Source organism: Strix aluco, chromosome 29, assembly GCF_031877795.1.
Source record: "Strix aluco isolate bStrAlu1 chromosome 29, bStrAlu1.hap1, whole genome shotgun sequence".
Lineage (NCBI taxonomy): Eukaryota > Metazoa > Chordata > Aves > Strigiformes > Strigidae > Strix > Strix aluco.
In genome coordinates, this window is record NC_133959.1 from 5,288,724 (window position 1) to 5,305,891 (window position 17,168).

The 17,168-nt window shown below is 48.1% G+C and overlaps 1 protein-coding gene across 3 annotated transcripts in view; it reads left to right on the forward strand.

The window, feature by feature from the left end:
• The first annotated feature begins 1,336 nt into the window (after positions 1-1,336).
• LOC141916497 (ceramide synthase 4-like) overlaps positions 1,337-17,168 on the forward strand; it is a 51,737-nt gene continuing 35,905 nt past the window's right edge. Inside the window, exons 1-3 of one of the 3 annotated variants that reach the window (XM_074809068.1) lie at positions 1,337-1,429; positions 1,618-1,779; positions 11,676-11,730. In XM_074809068.1, coding sequence (XP_074665169.1) covers positions 1,761-1,779; positions 11,676-11,730 — 74 coding nt within the window. In that variant the 5' untranslated portion in view covers positions 1,337-1,429; positions 1,618-1,760. Of the gene's footprint in view, positions 1,491-1,617; positions 1,780-7,875; positions 7,960-11,675; positions 11,731-17,168 lie in introns of those variants that run through there. The other 2 variants (XM_074809069.1, XM_074809070.1) reach the window with 2 other exon arrangements.

Here is a 17,168-nt window from a genome sequence, read left to right on the forward strand (position 1 = left end):
CTGTGTGGGGCAGTGACATGCTGGAGGGAAGGGATGTGCCATCGAGAGGGACCTGGACAGGCTGGAGAGGTGGGTCTGTGCAATCCTCATGAAAGTCAACAAGGCCAAGTGCAAGGTCCTGCCCATGGGCCGGGGCAATCCCAAGCACAGATCCAGGCTGGGCGAGGAGGGGATGGAGAGCAGCCCCAAGGAGAAGGACTTGGGAGTATTGGGGGATGGAAAACTGACCATGAGCCAGCAATGTGCACCCGTGTGCTGGGCTGCATCCAGAGCAGTGTGGGCAGCAGGGCGAGGGGGGGATTCTCCCCCTCTACTCCACTCTCGTGAGACCCCCCTGCAGCGCTGGGTCCAGCTCTGGGGGCACCATCATCAGAAGGACACGGACCTGCTCAAGCGGGGCCAGAGGAGGCCACGAAGATGCTCAGGGGCTGGAGCACCTCCCCTGTGAGGACAGGCTGAGAGAGTTGGGGGGGTTCAGCTGGAGAAGAGAAGGCTCCGGGGAGACCTTAGAGTGGCCTCCCAGGACTGAAAGGGGCTACAGGAAAGGGGGGAGGGACTCTTGATCAGGGAGTGTAGGGATAGGACAAGGGGTAATGGTTTTAAACTGGAAGAGGGGAGATTTAGATTCGATCTAAGGAAGAAATTCTTCCCTGTGAGGGTGGTGAGGCCCTGGCACAGGTTGCCCAGAGAAGCTGTGGCTGCCCCCTCCCTGGAAGGGTTCAAGGCCAGGTTGGACGGGGCTTTGGGCAACCTGGGCTAGTGGAAGGTGTCCCTGCCCGTGGCAGGGGGGTGGAACTAGATGAGCTTTAGGGTCCTTTCCAACCCAAACCATTGTGTGATTCTATGATTCTATGGATATGAAAGGTGTATGCAAAATACAGCACATGGTCATAAAGGAATGAGAGATGTGCTGCCTGTGCTCAGTGTTATTGCAGGTGACCTTGGCTGAAGCACTTGCACACATCCATCGCAGTACTTGTCTGTGAGTATCAGAGAACCAGTGAATGGAATCTGTTTTGTTTAAAATAAAATCCCCTGTTCAGTCTATCACCCTGAGGTTTGCTGCACAAGGGGAGTGGGGAATGCTCTGGTACTCTGCTGGGCTCTCTCAGGACACTTGCCTCTCCAAGGTATGCAGAGCAGGGGGCTGAAGGAGCAGGGACCTCAGCAAGGGACCAAGTGCCAAGTGACGTGAGCCCTGGGGTCCTGACATTCAACCTGAAAATAGCACTGCAGGCGGAGATCACAGCAGGAGTGGGCAGAGCCAAGCAGTACAGAAAGGGCATTGGATTGCTTGCTGAAGTCGCAGTGTCTAATATTAGCCACGGGTCATATACTTTAGAAGCCCTTTCAAGAAGGACAGAGACCCAGGGACAGCTTTCCTGCCTGTAATCCCCTGGAGCAGCACACTCAGTAGCAGTCCTTTGAGGTCTGTAACACAAATCCTGCCAGGCTGCCCAGGGGAGACAAAATGGCTCTTGGCTACTTTGGTCTGTACTTTAAATAGGAACAAAGCTGCTCCCATGTGCCTCCCACAGAGCCTGGGACTGGGGGGAGGGGGGTGCACGGCATCTGATATTCTCATGGTGTCTCTCTCTTTTTCTGTGACACTCACAGAGCTGAAACTTCGGCTCAAGCTACTGAACTTTGGCACCCAGCAATAAGCCACCTTCTCCAGATATCCGAGGTTGGACAGAGACCCAAGGACAACCAAGTTGGGCTGACGGCAAGAAAAATGTGCGAGTGAGGCAGTGCAGTGGATGCCGTCAGCAGAAGAGGGTAAGTGGACTGCAATAAGCACCAGGACGGGCAGAGACCTGGTGTGTCTGAGGCCCCTTGGCCATTCTAAACGTTAGAGTTCAGAAACCAAATGGCACAGTAAAGGCAAACACCTATGTCAGAGGATTGGAGTGGGAAAGAGGGGAAGCGGAGCTGTGCCAGTGGGCCATCATCTGTCACCTGCAGGATTTAGGGCAGAGTCCAGGTAGCACATAGCTGCTGAAAGACAGATCAGGGGAAGGGACCCAGTGTCCCCGAATGAAAAAATCTGTATCACGCCTGAAACAAGTGAAGAAACTGAGTGGCACCAAGAGGTGAGGATGACCCAAGCGGGAAAAAGGAAAGCAGGTTAACAAAAATATCCATACAATGGTGATAACAGGGAGCTGCACAGCATGTTCCTAGGGAATAGTGTATCAATAGTATTGGAATCTCTTGGGATGGTGTTGGCCCTCAAAAGGGAGCTGTTATTTCAGGAAATTCAGAGAAGACACTGATTTTACAATAGCCATTGGTGGATGGAGAAAGGGACCTAGCAGGTTTGCAGATGTATATAATCTTTTCCTAATTAAGACAGTCTTTAAAACCCACCAGCTATTCTGCATTCCAGGGTAAATAAGATGGCAGAGACCTGCTCAAAGCCCTCCGAGTGCAGTATCCCTAGGAGGCTATATGAAAGTTTTTCTCAGTGTGTTCATGTTACTTATTAAACTTTGTGAGAATATAAAAATAAGCCAAAGATGTAGGTATAAGCTGCTGAATCAAAGATTTTTCAACATAACCATAACACATGCTATATATAAGTCAGTGTTTCCAGCGTAAAACAGCATGGGGAACACCCAGGAGCTGGTGAAACCAACAGCACGGCCAGAACAACCTGTGTGTGGCCATTTGTAAAGGTGCTGTAAGTAAAACAGCTCTTGCTGTTGCAACGTGCAGGCTCTGCTGGCCTTCAGAGAAACGGGATCGGAGACATTTACACGTGCGGTGCATTATATTATTGGATTATATTTTGTTGAACTGCAAACGGAGCTGGACTCCTTCTGGTATGTCTTAATCCTGTAAATGCCCGTTACCCTACTGACCCCAGGCAATGCTGAGCTGTGCCGAGTCAGGTGTAGCGAGCAGGCAGATGTGGAGGCCCCCAAGTGGAGCTGGAGTCTCTAAAGAAGGGGTGGCCAGCAGGCTTGGAACAGTTATCTGCTTTCTGTGAAGACACGTGAGGGTTTATTTTGAATGACCTAGCTTAGCTGATGACATAAAGACTTTAAGACTCCTTAGGCTGTTAGGGTTAGGACTGTCGGTGTGAGTAACGTCACCAATTTAGAACAAGAGCATTTCTAGAAGGAAGGGAGGTTAATAATGGTTGGGCCTCCTCTTGAGAAGCACAAATGAAGTGTTAGCCATAGTATCTATCCACTGTCACCCTCATTGCCTGGCCATAACCATATGCCCAACCATAATCTACAGGAAAGTAGATTTCTGAGTTTGTTTGCTGCTGATGACTCCTTCCAAATTCCCAATTTACTCTGCTCTGACACAGACACAAAGCGATAAGCAGAAAGGCACATTCAAAAGAACAGTCGTGTTAGCAACAGCATCTTGTCAGATTCCAGGTGTAAATAACTGCATGCTCATCCCTGAACTATCTGTGCAGTTCCAGTTAGACACTGTCTCACAGCATCCTCTCTCAAGGTCTGAGGAACTGCAGTATCTACTGAAGACAGCCTCTCCCTTTCTTCATAAACAGGACGGATTTCAGGAGTAGGTGTATTAATCCCATGGATATGCTGCGTCCTGGTCTTAAATTATAATGGCCTTGGGATCCTTAGGATTGAGAGGTGGGACGAGGTGTCATGAGAGAGTCATGACTGGGAGTGAATTGAATTTAAATGTAAGAATCCAACTATTTTCCACACTATAACCGAGGGAGATCTGTTGGTGGGGAGGTGGAGGAGTAAGGCTGCAGTCCCCAGTAGCTCTGTCCAAACCCCTGGGCCACATCACGCAGGAGCACTCGCCATCAGAGCCCCTGGCGCACGCCCAGCCCTACGCTTATCAGCGTTCATTTATGTTTAGAGTTTGATGATGCCAGGTCAGGGTGGGTGTGCAGCGACTTTGGTTTTCCACACGAGGGTGCTGTCCACATTGGCAAAGGCCACACCTCGGGTTTTCCAGTGGAGCATCGCTCCAGAGATGATCGCCAAACTGACCAGCAGGCTGGGCGGAGCTTTATCTGGACTTGTTGAACGGGATTTCAGGGGGTGACTCGTTCATGGACTGTAACTAGAGGACTTGCTTGACATCTGAACACAATCTCATCCTGCTCACAGTGGGCTGCCAGCGGATAAATGATTACATTTTACAAAACTGATTTTCTTACTCATAAATACACTGTACTATAAATACTAACCTGTCAGGGGTCCAGCAGCCTATGTTCTGGAATGACAAGTGCTTTTTACATACCTCAGATCCTAATTATTTTATGAAAGAACTTGAAGAAGCCTGATATTTAGAGACTGTTTGTCCACCTTTGTGTTTCAGACCCCTGTGGATGTCTCGAGGTACATATCCCCAAAAGACTGGTACCTTTTACGGCTCCAAGGGAGCACTCTACAGTGGGAGTGAGGGGTGGTGTTCAGCACTCATAGTTCAGAATTCCCCATGATTTATACAACAGGCGAGGCGTGCAGGGGTCAGGGCTGCTCACCAAGGCTCTGTGTTCTGGGTTGCTCTGCTGTGTGGAGCCTTTAGAGGTTTGTGCTGTGCTTCCACGATGCTGCGGGTCTGTGTGCTGGTGACTCTGGTGATTACAGAGAGACTGTTAGTCCCGAGAGGCGGGGCTCATATTGCACCTCTGTAACTCAGAGAGTCACAGCTAACCCAAGAAAAAAAAAAAAAAAGGACAAATAACACCCTGAACACAGCCCCTTCCTTTGCTCCCGTGGTCTTGAATGTTTTTGTTTCACCCTCTGCACACACTGAAATGAGCAGATTTTTGCTCACGAAATGCCCAATCCTGATTCTTTGGAAGTCAGTGGGAGTTTTTCACTGATGTCAGTGGGCTTTGGATCAGACCCAGAAAAGCTGACATTACAAATACAGATGCTGCAAGTCAAGCACTGTTTTAAATTGGTTTCAGTGATGCCACAGAATGAGCTAAAGGACCACTACCCGCATGTGGGAGCACTGGGGTCCCCCCAAGGGGCTATGATACAGCCAGAGATTCCTGACGTGATTATAACTCCAAGGCCCTACTACCTCGTGCAAATATATTCACTGATACATTTCCCCGGGTACCAATCTGTTTGTGGCAACCTGGCTACTGGAGCAGAAACTGTTTTCAAGCCATCAGTCTGCTACAAGCTTGATTTTGTATTGCTTGATTGGAACGGAACATGTGGACTAAAATGTGTGAGAAAAACGTTTGTTTTACTAACACTTCTATTTGTTTGTTATTCTATTATTTGTTTTAAAATTGCTAACATTTCTATCTGCACTGGTATTTATAACCATGCTCATCATAACCATGCTGACTACAGCTTTAGAAAAGTCTGGAAATAAAGAGCTGCTGGACAGCATTTTAGTAAGATGAGACAACAGTCTTAAGTGCTCCAAGAATGCCTTATAGCACCCTGGCAAACAATAATAGTGCACATGATCGTACTCCCAGGACCTGAAAGCAAGAATGATGGGGTAGAACTTTTTTTGGCCTGTGTAACACAGGAGGACAGAATAGATCGTCTTCAGGATTTTTTTTCTGGCCTTAAAATCTAGACAGCTGTATTGCAGTGATTGCAAAGCTGTGCTCCATGGTATTAGCTCTTTTTCCTTGTTTTGACTGAAATATGTAGTACTTTAAGCAGTGTTTTTCCATATAAAGAGCAGATGCAATTTGCTGAAATGTCTTATTTTTTTTTTCCTTTTTTTCTTCAGCACTTCTTTTCCACAGCATTCTCCTGGCAAAACTGGCTGCTCGAGGCTTGGACGAGCGCACGCTTTGCTGGGTAAAAAACTGGCTGATGGCCGGGCCCAAAGAGTGGTAGTGAATGGAGTTAAATCCAGTTGGTGGCTGGTCATGAGTGGTGTCCCCCAGGGCTCGGTTTTGGGGCCACTCCTGTTTAACATCTTTATTGATGATCTGGGCGGGGGGATCGAGTGCCCCCTCAGTCAGTTTGCAGATGACACCAAGTTGGGTGGGAGTGTTGATCTGCTCGAGCGTAGGGAGGCTCTGCAGAGAGACCTGGACAGGCTGGAGCGATGGGCTGAGGCCAACTGGAGGAGCTTCAATAAGGCCAAATGCCGGGTGCTGCCCTTGGGCCACAACAACCCCCAGCAGCGCTACAGGCCTGGGGAGGAGTGGCTGGAGAGCTGCCAGTCAGAGAGGGACCCGGGGGGGGGGTTGATTGACAGCCGGCTGAACATGAGCCAGCAGTGTGCCCAGGTGGCCAAGAAGGCCAATGGCATCCTGGCTTGTATCAGCCATAGCGTGGCCAGCAGGGACAGGGAAGGGATCTGACCCCTGTGCTCGGCACTGGTGAGGCCGCCCCTCGATGAGTGGGTTCAGTTTTGGGCCCCTCACTCCAAAAAGGCCATTGAATGACTCGAGCGTGTCCAGAGAAGGGCAACGGAGCTGGTGCAGGGTCTGGAGCACAGGTCTGATGGGGAGCGGCTGAGGGAACTGGGGGGGTTTAGTCTGGAGAAGAGGAGGCTGAGGGGAGACCTCATGGCCCTCTGCAACTCCCTGAAAGGAGGGTGCAGAGAGGGGGGATGAGTCTCTTGAGCCAAGGAACCAGCGCCAGGCCAAGAGGGAATGGCCTCAAGCTGTGCCAGGGCAGGGTCAGACTGGCTCTTAGGAAGGATTTCTTTGCAGAAGGGGCTGTTGGGCGTTGGAATGGGCTGCCCAGGGCAGGGGGGGAGTCCCCATCCCTGGAGGGGTTGAAGAGTCGGGTTGACCCAGTGCTGAGGGATCTGGTGTAGTTGGGAACTGTCAGTGCTGGGTTAACGGTTGGACTGGATGATCTTCAAGGTCGTTTCCAACCTGGATGATTCTGTGATTCTTCAGTTGTGAAGACAAGGCTGGGTTGAACTAGACACATTCATTGTTGGCAAAAGATGAACTGTGGGACTGCAGAAATGGTTTCCAGCATCATCCACTCGGGTGTTTGTAGGCTGCTGTGTCCTGCTTGATGCATGATGTTTGGATTTTAGAATATAACTGTGTGCGCTTGCATTCATGCACGTATTTAACGTGTTTTTATATGTGACAGAGCAGGTGCTCGGGCATGAAATTAGCAGGTTTGTTGTAAGGAGCCTCAGGAGAGTGATGGAGGTAAAAAGAGGTTACAGGTAAGAGAGAAGTGGGGAAGCATGCGGGAGCAGGAAAGGGGCAGAAGGTGGTTCAGCGGGGCGGTGGCGGGACGGCGCAAGGCTGTCTCTTCATCAGGCTGCAATGAAGATTCGCCGCCTTTATCTTTTTACTCGCACTCATGGAAGGTGCATCTAAACGGCCAGGCTGGTCCATCGGCGTTTCATTCTCACCGTGGCAGCTGTAAGCGGCCCCGTGCGAATGGCAGCGTCACCTCGCAGGGACACGGGACAGTCGGGTCCGTGGTGACGCGGATCTGCCGGGCTCCCCCCGTGTGAGGGCTCCGTGTCACCGCTGTCACCTCGCACCCGTCCTAGCAGGGCTGGCCCCTCCAGCCCGGCTCTCCCGGAGACCCTCGGCCCCTCCGGAGCAGGCGAACAGGCCAAGTTTCCCCCAATGTGCCTCCCGTGGCCCCGGTCCCCTCCCGGGCGCGTCGCTCCCGGCGAGGCCCGGGCGGGGTGAAGCGCTCCGGGGCCGCCCCCCCCTGCCCCGTGCCCCGTCCCCGAGGGCTGCCCCCGCCTGCGGCCCGCGGACTCCGGGCGCCCGCCCGAGCCCCCCCGCCTCAGGGAGACCCGCCCCGGGGGGCCGCGGGGCGCTCGGCCCGGGCCTCTCCCCGCCGCGGCGGCCGCGCTGAGCGCGGCGGGGCCCGGCCCGGCCCGGCCGGCAGCGGAGCGGGGCGGCAGCAGCGCCCGAGCCCGCCCCGCCCCGCCCCGCCGCCGCCTCCTCGCTCCGCCCGGGGCGCGCAGAGGCCGGACGCGGCGCGGGTCTCCGCGGAGAGCGGGTCGGCGCCGCCCCGGCGCGGGAGGCCGGAGGTGAGCGGGGAAGGAGCGGCGGGAGAGGCCGGGGGGTTGCCGGGAGGGCGGCGGGGGAGCCGGCGGGGCCCGGGGAGGGAGCGGGCGGCGGGGCCGGGGAGCGCTGCCGAGGGCGGGGGCTGCCGCGCGGGCTGCGGAACCCGCGGCCGAACGGGGGGTGTCGGGGAGCGGCTCCTCGTGCCGGTGGCGCCGCGGCGGAGGCGCGGGAAGCGCTGAGGGGAGCCCTGAGGGGAGCGCTGAGGGGAGTCGGCTCCCGCCTGCCGAAGGGCGCCCGGCGCGGCGGGAAGGGGCCGGGGGGCTCGGGTTGGCCCCGCAGCCCGGGGGAGGAGCGGAGCCCTGGGCGCCGGGAGCCGGACGGCGGGAGATGGACGCAGAAACCGAGGGTCTGTGGAGCTGCCGGCGCGGCCGGGAGGGTCCGAGCCCGCGGCGCTCGGGAGGAGCCGTTCTGCCCTCCCGGAGGCAGCTCTGGTGGAGCTTCAGTGCCTCGCTCGTAACCCTTTGCATGAAAAATGGTGAAATTGGGGGAAGATTTTCTCGCTGGCCATGAAAACTGTTCCTAGAGAAAAGGATGGCAAAGCTGGCACGAGGCTGAAAGAAAATGTGATTATGGGCATTCTTTAAAAGATTGGTGTAGTGGTCAAAATCCACAGAATCATCTGGGTTGGAAAGGACGTTGAAGCTCCCCCAGTCCCACCATGAACCTCACCCTGACCGTTCCCAACTCCACCAGATCCCTCAGCGCTGGGTCAACCCGACTCTTCAACCCCTCCAGGGATGGGGACTCCCCCCCTGCCCTGGGCAGCCCATTCCAACGCCCAACAGCCCCTTCTGCAAAGAAATCCTTCCTAAGAGCCAGTCTGACCCTGCCCTGGCGCAGCTTGAGGCCATTCCCTCTTGTCCTGGCGCTGGTTCCTTGGCTCAAGAGACTCATCCCCCTCTCTGCACCCTCCTTTCAGGGAGTTGTAGAGGGCCATGAGGTCTCCCCTCAGCCTCCTCTTCTCCAGACTAAACCCCCCCAGTTCCCTCAGCCGCTCCCCATCAGACCTGTGCTCCAGACCCTGCACCAGCTCCGTTGCCCTTCTCTGGCCACGCTCGAGTCATTCAATGGCCTTTTTGGAGTGAGGGGCCCAAAACTAATTCAAGTAGTATAAGGATAAAACCAAATCATCTTAGGCTAAAGTTGCCAAAAAACCCAAACCAGATGCTTGGTGACGAATTCATGTCTGGAATCATTTAAAGCCCGATCAGCTGGCAGGTTTGGGGAAGCACTGGCAGTTGAGTAAGACTGAAGTTGGGTGTCGGAGCATGAGTTGAGTGTTTCCGGGATAGATAATGATGCTTAATGTGAAGTCAGACATCTGAGTTTTACCTAGCTAGACTTGAAAATGCTTGCTTATTTACATACATAATTTATCAGCATCTAAAGGTAATTCCTTGTTTTGCAAGTGTAATGTGCAGTTTTATGACATAAGTTTTGCAAAAGTGGGGTGGAAGATGTTAGAGAAGGCAAATGGGGTGATGTTTGTCCCCCAATCTCCCCTTTGGCCAGCAGGGACAACTGGTTGTGAGATGTGAGACTGTGCTGGTGATTGATGTATTTACAAGCTCAGGTTTATCAAGATAGTCAGGAGACTGACGGGGACTTAAAAAGGCAGAGGAGCTTTTTCCCCATTTCTGTATTTTTTTTAAAAAAAAAGCTTTTATGTTGTTAACCTAAGGTTGTAAACCTAAGGAAGATAAGGACTGTGTGAGCTGCCTGTGTTCGGAGCAGCAGAGAAGCTGGCAAAATTGAAAAGTGCATCTGATGTTATGCCAAAAGTGCTTTTTTCCTAGAGTCAGTGCTGCTGAGTGAGGAATACCTGTTCTGGGTTATTAGCTGTTGCAAACTGGTGAAATTTGTATAAAATACTGATTTTCTTAATCTAATTCCCATCTCGTGTTAGAGTTATATCAAGGAGATAAAGCAGACAGTAGAGATTTCTCAGCTTAATAGCTGCTTCCAGGCAGGAAGGAGAGCAAACACCTGCACTGAAAAATTATTATTGCGTTGTCTTTCTGTTATAATGCTCCTACATCTGCAGAAACTGGGTTTAGTTTTGCAGTCTGTTGCACAGGTAATTCAGAGAGATTTGGCTTCTCTGTTGACATGTGGCAAAGATTAGATTCCTGCTGCCAACGCTACAGGCTGTGCTTAAGGAGCTAACGCTGTATTTCATCTCTAATCAAAATAAAAGGGTCTGTTCTGAGTTGGTGCCCTTTTCCCATGTTCTTAGTGTCTGGGGAGACCCTACTCTACCAGGAGAGACAAATGGGGGTGCTTGGGGATGTCTAAACTACCTGCTCTTACCTCCCAAGTCTACCTGGGGACACCGACCTGTCTGAACTCTGACGCTCTGAAGCCGTGTACTCACGCAGACATCATCACAGACTTAAAAATTCAGTTTTCTAGTATGCACTTTTTTTGGCAGAAATAGAAGTATTGAAGACTTCTTTTTAAAACTTCTCCACTTGAGGGAGTTCCTTTTCTTCTCTTCATGAGGCCACCGGCTTGATGGAAAGCATTTTTATTGTGGTTTTGAAGGCGACTTACAGTTTTCTGACATGCCTTTGAGTACAGAACTGAAACGGTGCCTGGTCTGAAGGAGAGCACGAGCTCTGAAGAGTCAATATCACACAACAGCCAATTTTTTATAGACCTAGCAGTGTCCAATAAACACAAAAGCTGTATCAGTCATTCCTGCAATTGAAAATATCTCTGAAAGGCAGCTGAGGAAGATCTTCAATGATATTCATGAGCCCAAGAGGGCTCAAGAAGCAAAAAGGTTCCAGGAAAGTCTGATTGCTTTCTGTCCTTTGAGATATATATCAAGAAAACGAATACTGTTTTTCTAATATTCTATACTTCTATAATATTCTAAACTCTTCCCTGCAGAAATTTTTGGGAAAAAAACTGAATTCAGGTTCATAGATTTAGACACATTCTTCTTTTCTGAAATGTTTATGGCAGAGAACAATGCTTTACAGGCCAGGGAAGGAACTGAAAGCCTCTGTAGATTGTTCATTTGAGCATTCTCTGATTCTAGGAAGCAGCATATACGGGCTCGATATGCAAAACTCAGACTGCAAACCAGTTATTTCTACTTGTGAATAGTAATTATGGTAAATGAGTGTTTAGTCAGTACAGCTGCAGGTGGTGAGGCTGTAGCCACCTAGACATACTTCTGAGCTTTGCCTCATTTTCTTCCAAGGTAGTTACAACCCTGGGACTTCTCTTTCTGGAGAGCACTGCACGCAGAACTAGGATAAAAGAGTTTGGTTTGTGACCACTGCTTGGGGCAGACTGAGTGATCTGACACCCGCTCTGTGGCAGCTGGTTGCCACGTATCCACGTTATGATTTGTCAAGACTTTAGAAGCAGTTTTTTTAAATGAAAGATCTCTCAGGGATTTATAGCCAGTTTCTCTGCAGGTGAGTAAAACACAGCTAGAATGTTGTCATACACTACTTCTTCAGGTCTAAGATGAGCAGGGGCAAGTTTTATAAGCTTGCTACTCATCCCTAAGAGAAACTGGGAGAAACACAGGCACAGAGTATTTGATGTGATGTGATGCTGAGGGTCCCTGCAACTTCGTTGCATATGTACACTCAGAAATTGCTTTGGGCCGCATATATAATATATTTAGACTTAATTTTGTGTTTTGTGGGTTTTTTTTCAGGTTCCTTTTGCAGAGGCCAGGAAAAACTAGATGACATGAATCCCGATATTACCAGGTATGCTGTCGCAGTTGGACATTTGGAGCTCAGTGGGGGCGTTTTCTGCAACAGTTCAGTTTGATCAGCTTGAGCTGCATTTCTGTAGAGAGAAGTAACACCCTTGCCTGCCCCAAGCCACTCGTGCTTTTCTCTCATACCTTGATTGAGCCTGCACAAATGATTTCAAAGCCAGGTAGTGAATTGCACTGAGGAACCGGTGTGGGGTAAAATCAACCCTGAGTAAAAAGAAGAAAGTTTAAGTTTTAACCCAAATCTTTTTCTCAGCCTGGTTCTCTGTGAAGCCTCACAAATTCTCGTACTGAGTACGAGGAGGCAGAGGCGGTGAAGTGGGAGTGCTGGTCAGGAACGGGTGGAGGCCAGGGTTTAGTCTTTGATGGCAGTGTTGGTTTACACTGTCTCTAAGTTATAAAGAACCTGTCTCAGCAGGGAAATCTTTTCATGCTGGAAAGAGCAGCAGTTTCATTTTAAGGACTGTAGTGGATCTCTCCACCCACTGATATAATCTTAAAGGAAACACATCTGTTTCTTCCCTCACTGTGGTTCCCCGTGCTCCAGTCTTTGGCTTTGTTCAGGTGAAAGCAAATTTACAAGAAATGAGATTATGGAATCTCAAAGGACTAACATCCACAAGTCAAAACCAATAGTCTGTCTTGATTTTCTGTACTGTGGGCTGTAACTAACATGTACTTGTTCTCTTAAAAATGCTGAAAATTGCACCTGTAGCTCACAGCACTATCTGGAAAATCACATTTTTAAAAATTTGGACTCTTTGGATGCATCTAAACATTGCTATGGTGTACTAAGTACACGCTGAAATCCCGTGTAAAGAGGAGAGTGCAGTTTTGAACTGACTCTACTTTAGCTGTGAATTTAGATGCTATTGATAAGAACAAAAGTGTCATAAGATTTCCAGAGTCAGGATTGATTATTGTGCTCTGTGTTTTATCTCCCGCTTGTATTTCTAATGTCTGTTCCAGATTTTTTACATGTAGGAGAAAACCCATACTTTTACCTAAAGGGAAAGAGGAAGTCAAGAGTCTTTATCTGATACAAGATCTTACTTAAAAATAGATTGCTCTTTAGAAAACCAAAACCGTGTAATTATTTCCTGCTAGTAAAATTAATTATCCTCATTCTAGGTAATACTGATAGAGTAACTGAATACTTCAATGGAATATGTCACAGGTTTAGAATTTATACCACCGTTTCCATTTGCAGTGCAACATGCTGCAGGTTGTGTTGTAAAAGCTCCAGCTACCAGAGTTGCTGGACCCGGAGCACATCAGAGGAAGAGGTGTGTAGGAAACTCTGCCCAGAGCTGGGCACTGCATCCTCGCCCAGCAGAGTATAAGGCCCCAGCACACACAGTGCAGGTTCTTGTTTTGTTATGTCGGGGAAATCTGTTCCAGGAGCCACTACCCAGCCTAGACTGGTGTCTGCTGCAAAGCTGCCCTGAAGGGCTGAGGTGAGCAAAACGTTGCTCTCCACCACTGGCATCCTTGCCATCAAAGGAATAAGAGCTCCTCTCCTTGGTCCTGTGCAGTCATGATGTGACTCAGTGGTGGTCCTGGCCTTCACACTGACCTGCTAGCTGTAGGCTGTTTTCCACAAATCGCTGAAATACATGGCAAGTCCTTGTTCCATGTCCTTGGACACCCTCCTCTTTCAAATAAAGGCTTTCATTTTATTGTGGGTTTCTATTGTATGCATGCATTAACCTTTAGTATATCTGCATTGAATGTTTAATATTTAATTCCACTGGCATTCCATGACAGGTTCTTCTTAAGTAAAGAGAAATCAAATGTCATCATTTTCCCAGTTTTGAAAATCCACTGAAGGCTGTTTGTTCTCCTGGGGTAATTTTTGTGGTGTATTCATGTTTACTGACGAGTACACCTCAGCATGTTTGTCCACAATTACACAGCAATGTCAAGAATCCAGTACATGTTCCCCACTCCTCTTTCCAATATGCTTTAGTTTCAATTAATCCGAGAGTAGCTTTCATTTGAAAAAATAGGAAATATGCTCAAAACGGACTAACTGCAGGAATTCAAGATTGATCCAGCTTTTACTGAAATTGGTTTTGATAACAAGTAGTTTCTTTGTTTTAAAAGTCATTTCCAAAAATCAATGAATTCTTCAAACAGTTTGCTTTCTGAGGTTGTGGAGCAGATGGCTAACACGGGTATGGCATATGCCTTCCAACCCAACAAGTGCCAAGGCTTTGAATGAAAATAGAGAAGGAAAGAAAAAAATCTTGGAAGAGGTAAACTACAGGCTGTGCTCAGATTATTTTTTTGTAATAAGCAGTGTTATTTATACCCCTGGGGTACTATCAGAGCTTTTTGGGCAACTGCATCCTTATTGTTCATCTCTCTTTCTTCATACATATATATGAAAGATAGCCTCCTTCTGGAGGATGTCTAGGACGTTATGTCAGACTTTGTGTTTAATATTTTCAAAGAAAAAATCAGGATTTTTTCTATTCAGAGATGATGATGAAGTAAAAGCATGAAGGCAGAATTCCTGAAATAATAATTTCTAGGTGATTTTTCTTGTAAAGTTATTTGGGGTGAATTAAAGCAAGGAGAAAGTGACCCTTAGTTATCTGTATTTTTAAAATAAACCCTGAGCTCAGCCAGCATGAATCAGGGCTGTGCTGCAAGAGCCAGAGGTGCTGATTTTGTGCGGGAGGATCCAAATGGCTGTGGCTGTCAGTCTGGCCTGTGCTCAGGGCTGGCCTAGTCCCCCTCTGCAGCTGGTGTAGGCGTGATTGTCTCAGCTCAGGGAGGGCAGAGCAACTGGCTGCAGTGAAGATAAATTAATGTATGTATTGTAGAGAGATTGGCCCAGCTTGGAATAAATGGGGTGTTTGGGTTACCTGTCACAGTGCCCTCGTGCCTGCAGTGTAACGCGGGGACTCGTTAGCAGAGCAGGAGGCGGAATCTGCAGTTTAAGGAGTGACCGGGTTAATAAGGAGAAGACCACTTAGGCTAAGCAGTCTGAAATAAGCAGTGAAATAAGTCTGCATTCAGCAGCACCACTCATTAAAATGGTTCCATTGTACATCAAAATCAGAACCATCCCGTAATGCCAAAATTGCTGGATGAATGACACAAGGTGGTTGCAGCCTTGAATATCATGAGAAATAATAATCCTGTCCTATAATGATTTGTTTATGTAATAGGTAAAGCTCAGTTGGAGTCAGGTTCTGCTGGTGTTAGGTACTACTGCCTGTTGAAAGAAGTTGAGTTTTACATTCTGCTTTATAAGCTGTCTGTATTACAGGGCTTTTAACTTATCTGTTGCTAATCAAGAATAATTCATATTCAGATTTTTTTTATCTAGCCATTATAGATTGCACTACTCATTAAGCAGTAATGATTGTAAAAAGTGAGTCACAATTCCTTCAATCTTGGGGAAAGGGAAATCTTTGTACCAGTTGCAGTTTCTTTCTCCATGTTTTTAATATATTTTGCTTTTGCAGTAATGTTGGGAATGTAGATGTTGTTCTCAGATAAGGTTTTAAATTTTGTGTTTTGAAACGAAAAACAAAACATGTACTAATTTTAGCTGTGTAAGAGTATTTTTTTTAAAAAATCTTAATTTTAGACTAATTAAATTTCTTTTTTTCTCTCCAAGCTTTGGAAGAGCCTGGGGAGTTTGTGGGAACAAATACGTGGGAAACTGATGGGACTGGTGATACTGAAATTCAAAGCCAGCTCATACGAAGTAATTAAAGTCTCTGTGTTTCCTTTATGAGGGAGGAGAAGGAGGATTGTGTGTAAAGTCATGCTCTGCATATTGTAGGTGTACTAGGTTGTAATATAGGGATGCCTCCCTCAGCTTCATGCAAACAAATTCATCGCGACTGATAGATAAGCACTTTTCTAACCCGCCTTGGCATTCAAGATGATCCAGTTCCACTTTGATGTTTTATTTTTGTTAGATCTGTGGCACATGACACGCGCTTCTGTCCCTTTGTCTTCCTTATTTATCCAACTGATTCTCTCATTTTGACCTAGCATTGGCAGTTCAGGAGTTCAGTGCTTCACCTAGCTGCATGCTCACAGTTGCTGTTGTGATAAATTAGAAAATAGTCCTTGGGGAGATGGCCCGTTTGTGGGAGAGAGAAGGATGACACTGATTGACTCACTGTAGGGGTTGACTGTACAAATAAGAAGCAACGGCGAAGCTTTGGTCTGTGGGGAAGTAGGAACTCGAGATGAAACTAGGGATGAAGAGCTTCTGAGGGCTGCTGCAAACTGCAGAATTAAGCGTGTGGCCAGAGGTGACAGAGAGAAGAGGAAGAGCTCTCGCAGAAGGGAACAGAAAGGCTTGCCAAGGGTGATTCTTAGAGCACAGAGTAGGAAAGGGCCATCAGACCAGAACCATACGACTATTTAGGAATATTTATGCTTTGAAAGGGCTGAAGAATCAGGTAATGCACTGGACAAGCATTGCACTGTCCCATGAGCTTATATGAAAGAGGCTTTATTCAGATCTGTGCGGTATTTTAATGTGACTTGAGTATGGCTTGGAAGCTTGAACCTACTACCTGCTTCTTATTTTTCCCAGTTTTTAAGTTAGAATTAATCTTTTTGAGGCCTGATATGTGATTGCTGAGAAACAGGGATAGTGATAATCGGTTGAAAAATTTCACTTGGCACTAGAAAAGATGTCTGGGGTATGTGTCATATCAAAAGGTCTGGGCAAATATTTTCTGTTTCTCCAGCATCTGAACCTCCATGCTCAGGACCTGGGTTGTAAGGCCAGAACTTGCCTTTGAAAGAGTTTTGAGGATTTCACAAAGTTATTGCTGCTCATGCTTAAAGTTTTGAGCCTTGTTCAGTGTGTATTCTCACAATGTGTGATTCCTTTTGACCCATTCTCCCTCCAAAATCTGTGAAAATGCTCCTGTTGGTGTACAGTCTGCTTGTTGGTACAGTCTTTGGGGATAAATAGCATTTCTGCTTAGAGGGTTTTCTGGCAGTTTTACTGTCTCTTAACTCTGTTTGAAGGAGAAGGTCTCAGTAAGACTGCCTGACTCTTTTGTTTAGTACTGATGAATTCAAGGAAAGGAGCAGTGAGCACTTCGGGTGGAAGCAAGCTCCCTCCTGATTTCTTTGTGTGATCTTCCAAGCTGAATTCTTAGTGCACTGTGGCCTGAGGCCAGTAACTTCATTTTCTTCCTCAGTACTATCAAGTGATGTCAGCCAGTGACTGCTACTTCTGCAGTGAGACTGGAGGAAATAGCAGGCACGACAAGAAAAAATGAAGGAAAAAATCCAAAGAAATTGCTGACTAGTTTGTTTGGATTTTATAGGTGCTTCCTTCTTGCATTTTACATTTACTCTCTAAAGAAACACACGTAGGTCTGGGAATGTCTCTGTGTATTTTGTGGAGATGTTCTAGCTGGCACTTGGGATGCCTCA